The sequence below is a fragment of the Palaemon carinicauda genome, unplaced genomic scaffold, assembly GCF_036898095.1.
Source record: "Palaemon carinicauda isolate YSFRI2023 unplaced genomic scaffold, ASM3689809v2 scaffold402, whole genome shotgun sequence".
Classification (NCBI taxonomy): Eukaryota; Metazoa; Arthropoda; class Malacostraca; order Decapoda; family Palaemonidae; genus Palaemon; species Palaemon carinicauda.
In genome coordinates this window covers 137501-152713 of record NW_027171654.1, presented here as the reverse complement: position 1 = coordinate 152713, position 15213 = coordinate 137501, and the positions used below count along the sequence as shown (strand labels likewise).

At 37.3% G+C, this 15213-nt stretch overlaps 2 protein-coding genes across 4 annotated transcripts in view; both read left to right on the top strand.

The window, feature by feature from the left end:
- The first annotated feature begins 7629 nt into the window (after positions 1-7629).
- LOC137636836 (protein obstructor-E-like) lies at positions 7630-11710 on the top strand. 3 transcript variants are annotated; one of them, XM_068369187.1, is made up of 5 exons: positions 7630-7906; positions 8211-8402; positions 8515-8728; positions 10029-10248; positions 10718-11710. In XM_068369187.1, exons 1-4 carry the CDS (start codon positions 7645-7647, stop codon positions 10216-10218), a joined length of 858 nt encoding a protein of 285 aa, XP_068225288.1. In that variant the 5' UTR covers positions 7630-7644; the 3' UTR covers positions 10219-10248; positions 10718-11710. The 3 variants fall into 3 exon arrangements, with proteins under 3 accessions (XP_068225288.1, XP_068225287.1, XP_068225289.1); XM_068369186.1 differs by having other exon boundaries at positions 10029-10252; XM_068369188.1 differs by lacking the exon at positions 10029-10248.
- Positions 11711-13967: 2257 nt separating this feature from the next.
- LOC137636840 (furin-like protease kpc-1) overlaps positions 13968-15213 on the top strand; it is a 25897-nt gene continuing 24651 nt past the window's right edge. Inside the window, exon 1 of the mRNA XM_068369202.1 lies at positions 13968-14060. The gene's annotated coding sequence lies outside the window, so the exon portion shown is untranslated. The remainder of the gene's footprint in view (positions 14061-15213) is intronic.

The window sequence follows — 15213 nt, the reverse complement described above, 5'->3', positions numbered from 1 at the left end:
TCATGGTTCAGAGGCCTTCGTCGTTGATAGCGGATTGAAATGGAATATAAATAGATTCTATTTGTTAAGTGTTACTTAGATTTACTTAAAGAATAGAATATACTTATGACTTTATGATTATAGTGAAAAGTTTACTTAGAAACGCTGTATTGGGGAACTTTCGTTTCTAGTCAACTGCAAGACAAAGGCCTCAGACATGTCCTTATTCATGTCTGGGGTTTTGCTAGTTTTCATCACCACGCTGGTCACTGAATATTGATGATGGTGGGAGACTCTCATCTGATCGCTCACAGCAAACCAACCTAGTATAGATACGCTATGGATCTGACTAGTACAGCTTTGCTGATCATGGCGATACAGAAACCCTTTCACCACGTTAAGGCATTTACAGTAAGAGAGAGATTTTAGCTTTTCCAACTATGGTTGTAGTTTAGCTAGTAATAATAATATGTGTGTGTGTGTGTGTGTGTGTGTGTGTGTGTGTGTGTGTGTGTGTGTGTGTGTGTACGTTCACCTACATTGCAAAATAAGCCCCCAGGCCCTGCTAGCATGAGTATATGTACCTAAAATCAGCCCCTTTGGCTGAAGAGTAGGAGAGCTTTTAGCTTTTTCAACTATGGCTGTAGTTTAACTAGTAATAATAATTGTGTGTGTGTGTGTGTGTATGTAAGTGTGTACGTTCTCCCCTACATTGCAAAATAAGCCCCTCAGGCCCTGCTAGCATGAGTATATGTACCTAAAATCAGCCCCTTTGGCTAAAGAGTAGGAGAGCTTATAGCTTTTTCCAACTATGGCTGTAGTTTAGCTAGTGATAATAATGTGTGTGTGTATGTGTGTGTATGTATGTATGTATGTGTGTACGTTCTCACCTACATTGCAAAATAAGCCCCTCAGGCCCTGCTAGCATGAGTATATGTATCTAAAATCAGCCCCTTTGGCGGAAGAATACACCCAACTAGCTACTCACTAAAGTCCCCCTAACTCTCACTCACTTCCCAAATAGTTTCGCCTTTAGAAGCCACACGTAATCCAATACGTGATTCACCCGTCTCACGAACGATCTTTTACGGAAGACTTCGCTCACGATGTCGAGCGGCGAATTTTTATGTTTTCTTTAGTAATTCTTTCACTCACGCTTCGGTCTTTACTTACGAAAAAAATGATTAAAAAATACTTTTCCCGCTTACTTTAAGTCACGTTCGGAAAAGTAGTTCTTTTACTTTACACTTTTCTTTTAAGTGTATGTGTTTAGTTTAGACCAGTTGATGCTTAATTTAGGTGTTGGTAAAGTCTGAAAATATATATATATATATATATATATATATATATATATATATATATATATATATATATATATATATATATATATATATATTATCTTTTATTTTGTGTTTATAGAACTCTCTCCTCTCTCTCTCTCTCTCTCTCTCTCTCTCTCTCTCTCTCTCTCATGTACTGTATATATATATATATATATATATATATATATATATATATATATATATATATATATATATAAATGTTCATATATATACATATATATATATGTATATATATATATATATATATATATATATATATATATATATATATATATATATATATTTATATTCATATATATATACCTATATATATATACATATATATATATGTATATATATATATATATATATATATATATATATATATATATATATGAATATAAATATATATATATATATATATATATATATATATATACATTTATATACATATATATATATATATATATATATATATATATATATATATATATATATATATATATCCCATCAAGGTAAATTACCAGAAATAATCACATAACAAAAAGAAATATCTTAAAATTTCCCTTTACAAAGACAGAATAAAAAAAAACAATTTTCACTTATCCGCTAAGCCAATCTCTGTGGCCACTTTCTCTCTCATCCAACAGATGCTTAAAGACTTAAAATTTCTCCTAGGGGCCCCCTGCCGCTCTCCCCCAGACCCCTACGGTCTGTCTCCAAGTTTCCTGATTGCTTAAACCCCATTATGTCCGGAGGAATTCATATTGTTGGTCCTGGTATGACAATGAAACAATCTCCAATAGATTTAGTAGATATGAGAACAAAGGTCCTTAGAAGGATATTGGGAGTTAAATGGCAGGACAGGATTAGAAATGAGACTATAAGAGAGATTACTCGAGGGCCACATGTGGATGATATCAAATGAGGGGTAGATGGAGATGGTTTGGGCATGCTCTTCGCACTCCCCAAGAGAGATTAGTTCACCGAATTTTCAGCTAGGTTTCACAAGGCGCTAGAAGAGTTGGAAGACCCAGCTCTACATGGCTGAGGGCTATGAAGTCTAAGGTAAATGATGATAAATGGAGAACTATAAGAGAGATTACTCAAGTGCCATATGTGGATGATATCAAATGAGGGGTAGATGGAGATGGTTTGGACATGCTCTTCGCATTCCCCAAGAGAGATTAGTTCACCAAACGTTTAGCTGGGCTCCACAAGGCACTATAAGAGTTGGAAGACCCAGGCCTACATGGCTGAGGACTATGAAGCGCGAAGTAGGATGATGAATGGAGAAGTATTGATTTAAAAGCTCAAGGTAGAGACGACTGGTGAAATCTAACCGAGGCCCTTTGCGTCAATAGGCGTAGATGACGATAATGATATATTGTAGAAGAATTATTAAGTTAGTAATAAGATGAACAAGTTGGTCTGCCCCCTTTTTATTGTCTCTTATTGTATTCTGTTTGTTTCCTACTTTATTTTCTTTCACTAAAGAGTATGGCTTTATAAGTAAGTTACTTATAAACAGGGAAACCTACTTAAAGAATTGAACATCTTAATATTACTTAAATAAGTAGAACCTACTAAATGAAAATCTTAAAAATTACTTAAATAAGTAGGACCTTTTGAAATAATATTAAAATTACTTAAATAAGTGGGACCTACTAAATGAAAATTTTGAATTCACTTAAATAAGTGGGGCCTTCTTAAATGAAAATCTTGAAATTACTTAAATAAGTGAAGCCTACTTCAGACAAATCTGAAAAGTACTTTAAATTCTAATCTCTACTTTCTTTTAAGTTACCTCAGAAAAGAAAACAACGACATATATATGCGAAAAGATTAATAAAAACGAAAAAAATAAATAAACAAGATATTTATGACGCATGAGGTCCGGCCTTGTTGTAAGATATATATATAAAAAATGGTTTAAACAGATACGTTTAACTTTCCATTCTTCCTTGAAGTTGATCATCCATCGGTCTATTGTTCGCTGGAAAATTTCTTCAACCCCTCAACCATCTTGGGGTCACGGACACTGGCACCAGAGTTAACTTTTCTGGCGTCAAAATGGCTCAACCACTGGCACCAGAATCGACTGTTCTGGCGTCAAAATGGCAACATAACATTGCCAGGAAAAAATTAACTATCGTGCCGGAAACATAAGTTCTCGTTCTCTCCACTTCGTATCTTTGTTGCGAAGCTGACCTCCAGGTCATCCACCATCTTGGGGTCACGGCCACTGGCGACAGAATCGACTCTTCTGACGCCAAAATGGCAACATAACATTGCCTGGAATAAATTAACTATCGTGCCGGAAACATAAGTTCTCGTTCTCTCCACTTCGTATCTTTGTATAGCTGACCTCCAGGTCAGGTCATGTCGTAAAGAGCGAGGTGAAGAAGGGTCAGGCGTTGTTAAAGAAAGGTCATGTTATTGTCTGTGATATCTCTTGTAAAGTTTCTAAATCGGTGGAGAGTCGAAGCTTGGTTGAAGTAATTATGTCTTCACGTCTTCACTTCTTCAGTGACTTGCCTGAACTGTAAATTTGCACTGACAAATGGCTAGAACAGATGCTCTCTCTCTCTCTCTCTCTCTCTCTCTCTCTCTCCTCTCTCTCTCTCTCTCTCTCTCTCTCTCTCTCTCTCTCTCTCAGTAACTTGTCTGTACTGTAAATTTGCTCTGACAAATGGCTAGAACAGGTGTCCTCTCTCTCTCTCTCTCTCTCTCCTCTCTCTCTCTCTCTCTCTCTCTCTCTCTCTCTCTCTCTCTCTCTCTCTCTCTAAGTAACTTGTCTGTGCTGTAAATTTGCACTGACAAATGGCTAGAACAGGTGTCCTCTCTCTCTCTCCTCCCTCTCTCTCTCTCTCTCCTCTCTCTCTCCTCTCTCTCTCTCTCTCTCTCTCTCTCTCTCAGTAACTTGCCTGTACTGTAAATTTGCACTGACACATGGCTAGAACAGGTGTCCTCTCTCTCTCTCTCTCTCTCTCTCTCTCTCTCTCTCTCTCTCTCTCTCTCTCTCTCTCTCTCTCAGTAACTTGCCTGTACTGTAAATTTGCACTGACAAATGGCTAGAACAGATGCTCTCTCTCTCTCTCTCTCTCTCTCTCTCTCTCTCTCTCTCTCTCAGTAACTTGCCTGTCCTGTAAATTTGCACTGACAAATGGCTAGAACAGATGCTCTCCCTCCTCTCTCTCTCTCTCTCTCTCCCTCTCTCTCTCTCTCTCCCTCCCCTCTCTCTCTCTCTCTCTCTCTCTCTCTCTCTCTCTCAATAGAAAACAAACTCAAAAAGCCACTTACTCCCACAAAAAAACAATTAAGAAAGTCTCATCTCGACAACAAACAAGATTTCGAACCGTCAGACCAGTCTACCATCTGTCATTCTTCTCGCAAATAAAATCACAACAACAGACAGACTGCATTGGATGTCCATTTTCTATTTCCCCCCAACATCTGCTGTTCGCAGACATTTTCAAGGCCTTGTCCTACATGTAGGCTATTCACCCCCGTCTCTCTCACTTAACATGGCCACGCCGCGTTCCATTTGTGGTTTAGAAAAAGAAACCAGGAGACCAGATAAAAGGCGAGTGGTTTTCATTTTCTATGTGGCCAATGTTAATGGCGCTGTGGTTTTAAGTGGCAGGGTGGCTGCCCAGGGGAAGGTTTAGGTTTGGAGAAAGGATATTGATGAAGATGGGTGTTCTAGAAGTGGTGGATGTAAGTGCTATGTGGGCTGGGACGTTGCAAATACTGGACAGTGTATTTATAAGAAATGACAGTGAGAGGGGTCAGGTTTGGAGGTAGGGTATGGGTGAGAACTGGGCCTTCTAGAACTATTAGCTACCAATTGAAAGTTTCAGATACTGGATAGTGTATCCAGAGTAAATGCCAGTGAAAAGTTAAGTTTGGAGAAAAGATATGGATGATAACTGGCCTTCTAGAAGGGCTAGTTACCGACTGAAAGTTCCAAATACTGGACAGAGGGTGTTCACAATGGAAATGAGAAGAGTCCAGTTTGGAGAAAGGGTATGGAGGATAATTGGCCTTCTAGAATTAGAAGCTACCAATTGGAAGTTCCAGATACTGGACAGAGGGTGTTCACAATGGCAATGAGAAGAGTCCAGTTTGGAGAAAGGGTATGGATGAGTACTGGACTTCTAGAAGGGCTAGTTACCAACTGAAAGTTCCAGAGGGTGTTCACAATGGCAATGAAAAGAGTCCAGTTTGGAGAAAGGGTATGGATGACTACTGGCCTTCTAGAAGTGGTAGCTACCAACTGGAAGTTCCTGATACTAGACAGAGGGTATCCAGAGGGAATGACAGCAGAAAGAAGTCATTATAGACAATACAGGGCATAAACCCTTAGAAAGAAGCTGTCTATCTGAGTGGTACGGCCTAATAGACCAGTCTAGTGCCTAACCATCAAAGTCATATCCGCTGATTATCTAATTGTTCAACATTTCCTGAGGTTTCTTTGGTTATGGTTATAACCCTTAGGAATTATTTGAAAGTAGACTGCAAATAACATTTAATGATTTCCGCTTTTGCAACATATTCATGCTTCTACAGTAAATGTATATGGTAGGATATGCAAGTAACCTGCTTTTTTGTTAACCATTTTACAGAAAAATTACTCAAAATTGCTCCTAATGCTCCAGGTTAATAATAACTAACAATTTTGATTACAATTTCTCCAGTTTTATGCTTTCAGATAATCTATCAGTATAACATTGCTTTCAAAACTTCTCATGCCTCCATAATTTCCTGATGTCTTCAACTTCAAGTCTTACATAATCTTTCATATTGCTTTCAACCATATTAACCCATTGTTGCTTGTACCAGCCTGCTAAAGTTGTTTGCAAGGCTCAGTAAGTCTTGGCATTTAAGGAAGGGAAGCGTGTTAACCCAATAATCAACTTATTTGAGGCTCTTCAGATGCTTGGATTATTTTGAAATATAAACGAAAGCCTACGTGCTTTAAACCAAGCGTGATCATGCTTTCTAAATGCATGTGTATTCAGTGCTTTCATTTGCTACCACGAATTTGAAAGTTTAGATTTTTTATTACAGATGTTTGAACTTGCTTTGTCATGAGGTACAGTAGAGTTTTGGCAAATTGAATTCCAGTATATGGAAGTACATTCTAACTTCCATAGGTAACTTGGGCTCAGTATCTGCTTAGTAGGTAGGAACTAAAGTATTTAAACTAAATATTTGTGCTTATTTTCCAGGTTTTAGTGGTGGCAGTATTTTATTTTCCTTATTTTAAAGCTTTATAAATAGCAGTGGCTCACTGCAAAGGAAATTTCAAAAGACTATGTACTTACCAATGTAGTTTTGCAGGCATGTTTCTGTTTGATAATTAACCTCTCTTCTCTTTTTTTTTATCCCTCCCGTATCAAACGCGTTGCCTTTGGCATGATCAGGAGCGCAAGAGTCGTCAGTTTCTCCCGGTGGTGCCGGCAACTGGCAATGCCCGCATGAGTTCGGCTTCTACCCTCACGACACGTCCTGCGACAAATATTACTCCTGCGAGGCAGGCGTTGCCACCCCTGAAGACCTGCGGGAATGGGCTCGCCTTCGATAACTCCGACTCGGAGTACTTGAGGGAGAACTGCGACTACAGTCACAACGTTGACTGTAGCACTCGGCCTCAGCTGGGTACGAAATGACCGAATTAACACGAATACAATGGCTGGTTACCCACTAAAACATGGTCTCACAAACAACACTGAGTCCATCCCATACACTGTCAAATACTCCTTGCCGACTAAAGCAAACTTAGTCTCTCGCACGGAAAACGAAGGAGCGAGCTTAGAATGTAGTTCGGGGGTATAACAAGGGTTTTACTCTATGGATCTGTTTTATTTGGTGATGGAAATGGTAATACAAAATTTGGGAAACAACATTGACAAAGGATCAGAACAAAGAAGAAAACATAATGTATTATGCAAAACTGGTGGTTGGGTTACTCCTTATTTCAGTCATATGTGTTGTCTTTACACTCTGTGTACCATCTTCACCTGCATCGATGTACAGATACACTCTACGAGACGGAGGTGAAGGGGCGATCCCATTGGACGGTGTTGTCACACTTTTTTCTTGTACTAAACTGGAAATGGTTCCCTGGTTATGACAAAGGTCAAATCCCATTACCGTATAACAACAAGAAAACCTTATCTCTTAGTCGTTCTGATCTATCCATAGAACTATAGGCTATGGCAAAAACTACTGGGTAACAGGTTATAAGATTTACACACTGTCTCCTACTCTTTCCTTTTATAGAACTTAGAAAAATAATAATTCTAATCCTGTTTCTATTAACTGCACAATTAGTATCATGTTTCTAATGTCTGGTGGTGGCTCTGGAACACATGCAGGATTGGCACAGGAAGATGACTTCATCTATGAAGACTTTGTCTGCCCGAAAGACAACGGTTTCTTCCCGCACGAGACGCAGTGCGACGCCTACTGGAGCTGCAAGGACGGAGTGCCCTCCTTCAAGCTCTGCGGCAACGGCTTAGCCTTCGACGACAGGAACGACACGAGGGAGCACTGCAACTATCTCTTCACTGTCGAGTGTGGCGATCGCACTGAGCTTGGTAGGGCAAAGGGCGAAGGCTAGAGAGAGGCTGGAATTCTCTCTGGAATACTATAATAAGACATCCTGATGCATGATCCTATCTTCATAAGTCTGCATTTTTTAGACACTTATTTTCTTGCATGCTTGTGAACACCATTACAACTATTACATATTTACCATACATCAGTCATGTAATCTGTTAACAAGGTGTTTGATGTGACATGGGAATAGTGAATAATATGGAAATGAAACTGGCTATATTTTCTGTATTCAGTTATTGCAATTTCTAATAAGGTTACTATTCATCTCCTTGCAATACGCAGAACCCGCTATCTCTACTCCTCACTGCCCAAACCTCTACGGTATCTTCCCTGACCCCGACGACTGCGCTGTCTTCTGGTCTTGCTGGGACGGCGAAGCTTCCCGATACGCCTGTGCCCCAGGTCTTGCTTACGACAGGAAGTCCCGCGTCTGCAACTGGATGGACAACATTGCTGAATGCAAGACACAGAGAGGTTGGTTGGGGCCTAAGAAGATTTCTGCTAAAGTGAAGCTCGAATGAGTTCTTGATTATCTACAACAAAACAAACTTTTTCTTTTTATTTAGCTCTTCTCTTACGTTTCCAGATGCCATGGAACAGACAATCCAGTGCCCCGCTCCGGGTCAACTTGCCGCCACTGGCTCCTTCTCTCGCCACGCCCATCCCGATGACTGCCGTCAATACTTCGTCTGTTTGGACGGCGTTCCCCGCGAATACGGATGCCCCATCGGCACGGTCTTCCAGATCGGACAAGAGGACGGTTTCGGTCAGTGCGCCGATCCCGAGAATGTTCCCGGATGGTAAGCATCTTAGATCTCATTCTTAGAAACCTACGTTTTTGCTGTTGGGTATAATTGTTGTCCCATTTTCCAAACTCCACAGGAGGCATGCGAGAATAATATCCATATTTCTGGGCTAGAGAGAGGAATGGGGGGAACTGTTCTTTCACTCAATAATATTCGTGTTCTTGTTATATATGTTTCTTTATAGTTTGTGTCTATATGTCCTAACTTTCCAAGTCAATCTCTTCGGAGAAAGTAACATGCATGGAACTATTGTTTACTATATTCACTCACTCTTTCTTTACGTCAAAGTTCACCTTAGCATATATATCATTCTGATCATGAATAACTCATCTAAGCAATCACTGATGGCCACATGAACTTTACTTGTTCCTATATTGTTACTGGACCAGTCGTGTCATTTCTGTTGTTGCCGAGCAAGAGTAATGCGGAAGGTGTGATCTAATAGCGATGGGATTCCTACACTGTTGTGTCAGTCACATTGCTATCAGCTCCCCCCGAGCAATGCGGAAGGTCTGATCTAATAGCGATGGGATCCCTACACTGTTGTGTCAGTCACATTGCTATCAGCTCCACCCGGCTGTTATTACTGTTGCTTCGCGACATTTTTCTCTTGCATGTAAATACTAGAATTGATTGTCTCTTACTTAGATGGCCAAGGTTACGGAAGTGATTCAGATATTCTTGAGTTATAGTCTTAGTCAAAGCAATTCTAGATGTTTAGCATTGTACATGAAAGCATGGGAAGATATGAGCATGAAAAACAGAATCAATTAACTACTTCTTCCTTCTGGTTTGCTCATTTATGGTTATCCGAGTGGCTGCACGTTTCCTGGACTCTGTTTCACCTGGAGAGAGTAACAGAGAAAAAGTAGCGAGAAAGAGACCAATCCAAGATCCCTGATGAGAAAGTTTTCAGACAAACATAGTTGTTATATATATGTTTCTGTTGTATGTGTGTGTGAGTGAGAGGGAGAGACAGAGATACCTCGATGGTAAAACAGGGTCCAGGAATACGTGATGCACCATCACGACCCGCTATTGATAAAAGGCTGGAGGACGTGCTGGATGTTAGCATCCCATTTAGAAAAATCAGACAGATTTTGTGGATTCTCACACTTGGAACCTAGGACCCTTCTGTGAGAAATCCAATGACCCTCTCACTTGGGTCACCCTTCAAACAGGGTGAACCCTCTTGTGAGGGAAATCTGTATACCCAAATTCACTCCTCCACAAAATCCCCACCCACCTGTTCCTCCACACCACGTCTCAACAACCGACTCTATGACTTTCTTAGTTCTGACTACTACGGTGATCTGGACCTGAACGCCCTGAGGAGAAGTCAACTCGTGCTGGGGAACATTGGTGCGCAGGACGACCAGAGCGGAAGCGCAGCCGCCCCAGCCGCGCCTAGACCTCGCCGCCCCTCTGCGCCCGCCCAGCCCCAGACGGTTGACGTAGCAGAAGAAGAAGTGTTCCAGGAATAAGGAGCGAAAAGAATCCGCCCGTTCCCAGCAGTAGGTGCGACTGAGATCCATATAAAGTCCCCTGACCAGGACTTGTCCTCCTCGGATGAATTTGACCGAGACTGTTTCCTCCTTATCGGAGAACTTAAATTGCTGTTTTCCGTAATACTTACTCTACAACTGCCCGTATCAAATGCATTTGCCATTCATTCCATCATGTTGTCATATTTACATTTGTCTTCTCATCAAACTTCTGTGTTCATTTTTACCTTTGTGACTAAAAACTTGTACGTTCTCTGATTTCGTCTTGCGCATGTCTCATAACATAACTTTCTTCTTTCCTCGTGTCTATTTCTGATATAGATTTAGCCCTTGCTCACACGGCAGTGAAATAATAGTCTAATTGTAGCATTTCAAAGTTGTAAGAATTGCCATCACAGCCGACACATTATTAAGTGATATTCGATGCTCCTGTTTTGTTTACGTTCTAATCTTCTTCTTCCGTTTTCTCTCCACACAGCGAGGACTACTACGGGGACCTAGACCTAAGAACTCTCCGCGGCCTTGGATTGAGAAAATAAATGTGATTTTTTTATAAAAATAATGTCCTATATTATTCGCATATGGATTTTATACAGTGTTAACCAGTACCGTTTTCTTTTAAATACCAAAATAATCTACAGACTGTGCCTTAAACCAGTTTTATTTCTTGTTTTTTTTTCAAGTCTTTTTTTTAGTTAAACCTGGACAACTTGGAGACTTCTCTATGCCAGTTTTTTTCTCATTAAACGCATCGAGTGAAGGAGCGACAATTATTTATTCAAAAGTCGTCTCGAAATCAACTTCGCGATACCTATCGAGAGGCGTCCGGGCGTTTTATATGGCCTTTATAATGGACATTTTCAGCCTATTCTACAAAATTTCTATATTTTTATTAATCTTATCAAATTGTCCAACTCTTGGTAGTTTTATCAAATTTTCATACTTTTGGTCAATTTTATCAAAATTTTGTACCTTTGATAGCTTTATCAAAATTTTCTACTTTTATTCCTGTCATCAAATTTAGTAATATCAAATTTTCACACTTTGAAATGAATGACAAAAGTTGATACCAAAATCATAGGTCTAACATAAGCCAAATTTGACCCACTGCATAGTCACAGTCTAAAATAAATGTAGACTGGCAGTCTAAAAGTCCCCAGTCACTATAAGTCTATGAGACTTGAAAAATAATTCTTATAATACTTTTTTTTTATCACAGAGACTTTTGGTCAGTTTCAGTGTTTTTTTTTTGTCTCAACTTCCTCAGTATTACCAGAACCTTCTTATCTGTAAACCTTTACCTAGTGTGGGTATATAATTTCCTCCCCCCCCCCACACACTGTGGGCATCTTTTATACCCACATTTACTTCTCCCACTTCATAAAAAAAAACCAGTTTTGTGTATGCCTGTTGTATATTGTTAAGTTGTACAATAGTTTTAAGTATTTTGTAAATAAAATACTACATTGATTGTGTTGGTATCATTTCTTCCACAACTTTTATTGTGAATGTATAAATTTATAGGCTTAGGCCTAGACATTCTATTGATTCTATAGTTCCTGTTTAGCTAAATAAATTTCCATAGAGGTAAAAAGATGGGAAATAAGTAAATAGATTTAAAGATCTTATAGATTCTATAGTCCCGTTTAGCTAAATAAATTTCTATAGAGGTAAAAAGATGGGAAATAGGTAAATAGATTAAAAGATCCAATAGATTATTACATATATAAATAATTGAATAAATTTATTGGCCTAGGCCGACTTATTCTTATAGATTCTATAGTCCTGTTTAGCTAAATAAATTTCCATAGAGGTAAAAAGATGGAAAATAAGTAAATTGATTAAAAGATCCAATAGATTATTACATATAATAAATAATTGTACAAATTTATAGGTCTAGGCTTACACATTCTTATAGATTCTATAGTCCTGTTTAGCTAAAATTTATAGGCCTAGGCCGACTTATTCTTCCCCACAACTTTTAATGTGAATGTATAAATTTATAGCCCTAGGCATACACATTCTTATAGATTCTATAGTCCTGTTTAGCTAAATAACTTTCCATAGAGGTGAAAAGATGGGGAATAAGTAAATAGATTAAAAGATCCAATAGATTATTACATATATAGATAATTGAATAAATTTATTGGCCTAGGCTTACACATTTTTATAGATTCTATAGTCCTGTTTAGCTAAAATTTATAGGCCTAGGCCGACTTATTCTTATAGATTCTATAGTCCTGTTTAGCTAAATAGCTTTCCATAGAGGTAAAAAGATGGAAAATAAGTAAATTGATTAAAAGATCCAATAGATTATTGCATATAATAAATAATTGTACAAATTTATAGGCTTAGGCCTATACATTCATATAGATTCTATAGTCCTGTTTAGCGAAATAGCTTTTCATAGAGGTAAAAAGATGGGGAATAAGTAAATAGATTAAAAGATCCAATAGATTATTACATATATAAATAATTGAATAAATTTATTGGCCTAGGCTTACACATTTTTATAGATTCTATAGTCCTGTTTAGCTAAAATTTATAGGCCTAGGCCGACTTATTCTTATAGATTCTATACTCCTGTTTAGCTGAATAACTTTCTATAGAGGTAAAAAGATGGGGAATAAGTAAATTGATTAAAAGATCCAATAGATTGTTACATTTATAAATAATTGTACAAATTTATAGGTCTAGGCTTACACACTCTTATAGATCCTAGTTTAGCTAAATAAATTTCTATTGAGGTAAAAAGATGGAAAGTAAGTAAATAGATTATTACACAAAATATATAAAAAGTAATGAATATTAACACAATGACACAAAATGAATAACCTATGACGTCATACATAGGATATTTCTTATCTTATCGTACGAGTTTCCTGTTAAACACTTTGCCTTAGTTTGAAATATCTAATAATTATTTATTCTAGCGAGAAATTAATTACTTTTCATAATTATAATAATACTAAAAAGTAGAATAATTAATTTATATGATGAATTACTCCAAGAATTATAAGTAGTATATTGTAAAAGAAAAGTTTAAAAAGATTTTTGGTAACTTAAGTTTCTTTGGGAGTACTTCCGTTGAAAGTTCTTGACGTAATTCTGATAATCAAAATATCACTAAATTATGAAATTGAGGATCTTTTAGTATTAAAATTAATATGAATTTAGATACGCCATGAACAATATATACTATATAATATAGAATACAATCAGATAATGAGTTCTTCATAAGACAATTATTTAAAAACCCATGACACTCCTTTCAGCAGATGTATCGAAACGTCAAAATGGTGTACGATAATGTGGGAAATTTTTATCTTAACGAATGAATAGAAATATAATTTTACTCTTATATTTCTTTCAAATGAATTGATATTACAATATAAATATAATATTTAAGTTATTGAATGACTTTTAACGTAATATATTGGTTTAATTAAGTATATTTAATCTGAATAAAAGTAACTATTTGGCAACCGCAAAAAGTATCAAAACGTCAAAATGATGTACGATAATGCGAGAAATTTATATCTTAACGATTGAATAGAAATATAATTTTGCTCTTATATTTCTTTCAAATGAATTGATATTACAATATAAATATAATATCTAAGTTATTTAATGATTTTTAACGTAATATATTGACTCAATTAAGGATATTTAATCTGAATAAAAGTAACTATTTGGCAACCGCAAAAGGTTAGAGCGTTGGCACTCTCCCTTATCAGAGTTCAGTGTTGATAAGGAATATGTGTCAGTGACGTTTCAACCGTTGTAGTGTCAAGTGTGACTGTCGATGTTGTCCACGAATAGTGAGTATAGATAAGACATTTTCAATTTGCGTTTAACTTGGATATACTTTATCATAGAAAAACTAATATATATTTCTAATATATAATATAATGTTTCTATGTTTTTAAACAATTATTTGGAGCCAACTATAGAATATCTATGAAAATGGCCTTCAAGTGGCCTGGTGTGGACCACAGGACAGTAACCTCTGTCCTCTTTATACCTCCTAAAGGCCTTGTGTTTATATTAATATATTTGAGGCTTTAAGAATAGGCTACACACATATACACATACACATTATGGTTCAAATCACACACACTTAGGCCTACACACTAAAGCCTATATAGAAAAACTTACTTATCTGATCCATTTTACAAATTGTTAAAACTGAAATAATATTTCCAAGTTTGTTTTATGATTTTATTCAATAACTCGAAATAGACTATGTATTATTTACATCAGAAATTATTATCTATTGATTTCTGTAACCCCAAATTAACACATAAATATAGGCCTATTCTTTATCTTTTTATCTTTCCAAATATGGAGGCCTACCATTTCAATTCCTATTGAAATTTTAATGGTATTTAAAACTACAACAAAAATACAAAAGCTACCAGACTATAATACAGAAGTTTTATCTAAGCAAACAATAATATAACCTAATGTAGCATTGTCCTATAGGACTAATGCATCCTAACCTAACCTAACCTAACCTAGCCTAACCTAACTTACCCTCAGCCCTGATTTGCCTGAAATGAGGACCCAGGCCACACACTAACCTATCATAGCCTAACCTTACTAGATTAATACATTATAAACTGACCTAACTTACGTCGCCTATGAAATCGAACTATTGGTAACGTCTCTGCCCGGTGATCGCCAGACTGGGGTTCGAGTCCCGCTTTAGATCGATAGACTCTTTTAGTGTCTGCAACCTCACCATCCTTGTGAGTTAAGGATGGAGGGTATGGGGAGCCCATAGATCTACCTGCTGAGTCATCAGCAGCCATTGCCTGGTCCTTCCTGGTCCTAACTTGGGTGGAGATGGGGATTTGAAGCTGATCATAGTGTATTATATTATTATTATTATTATTATTATTATTACTACTACAACTACTCCTTGCTAAGCTACAACCCTAGTTAGAAAAGCAGAATGTTATAAGCCCAGGG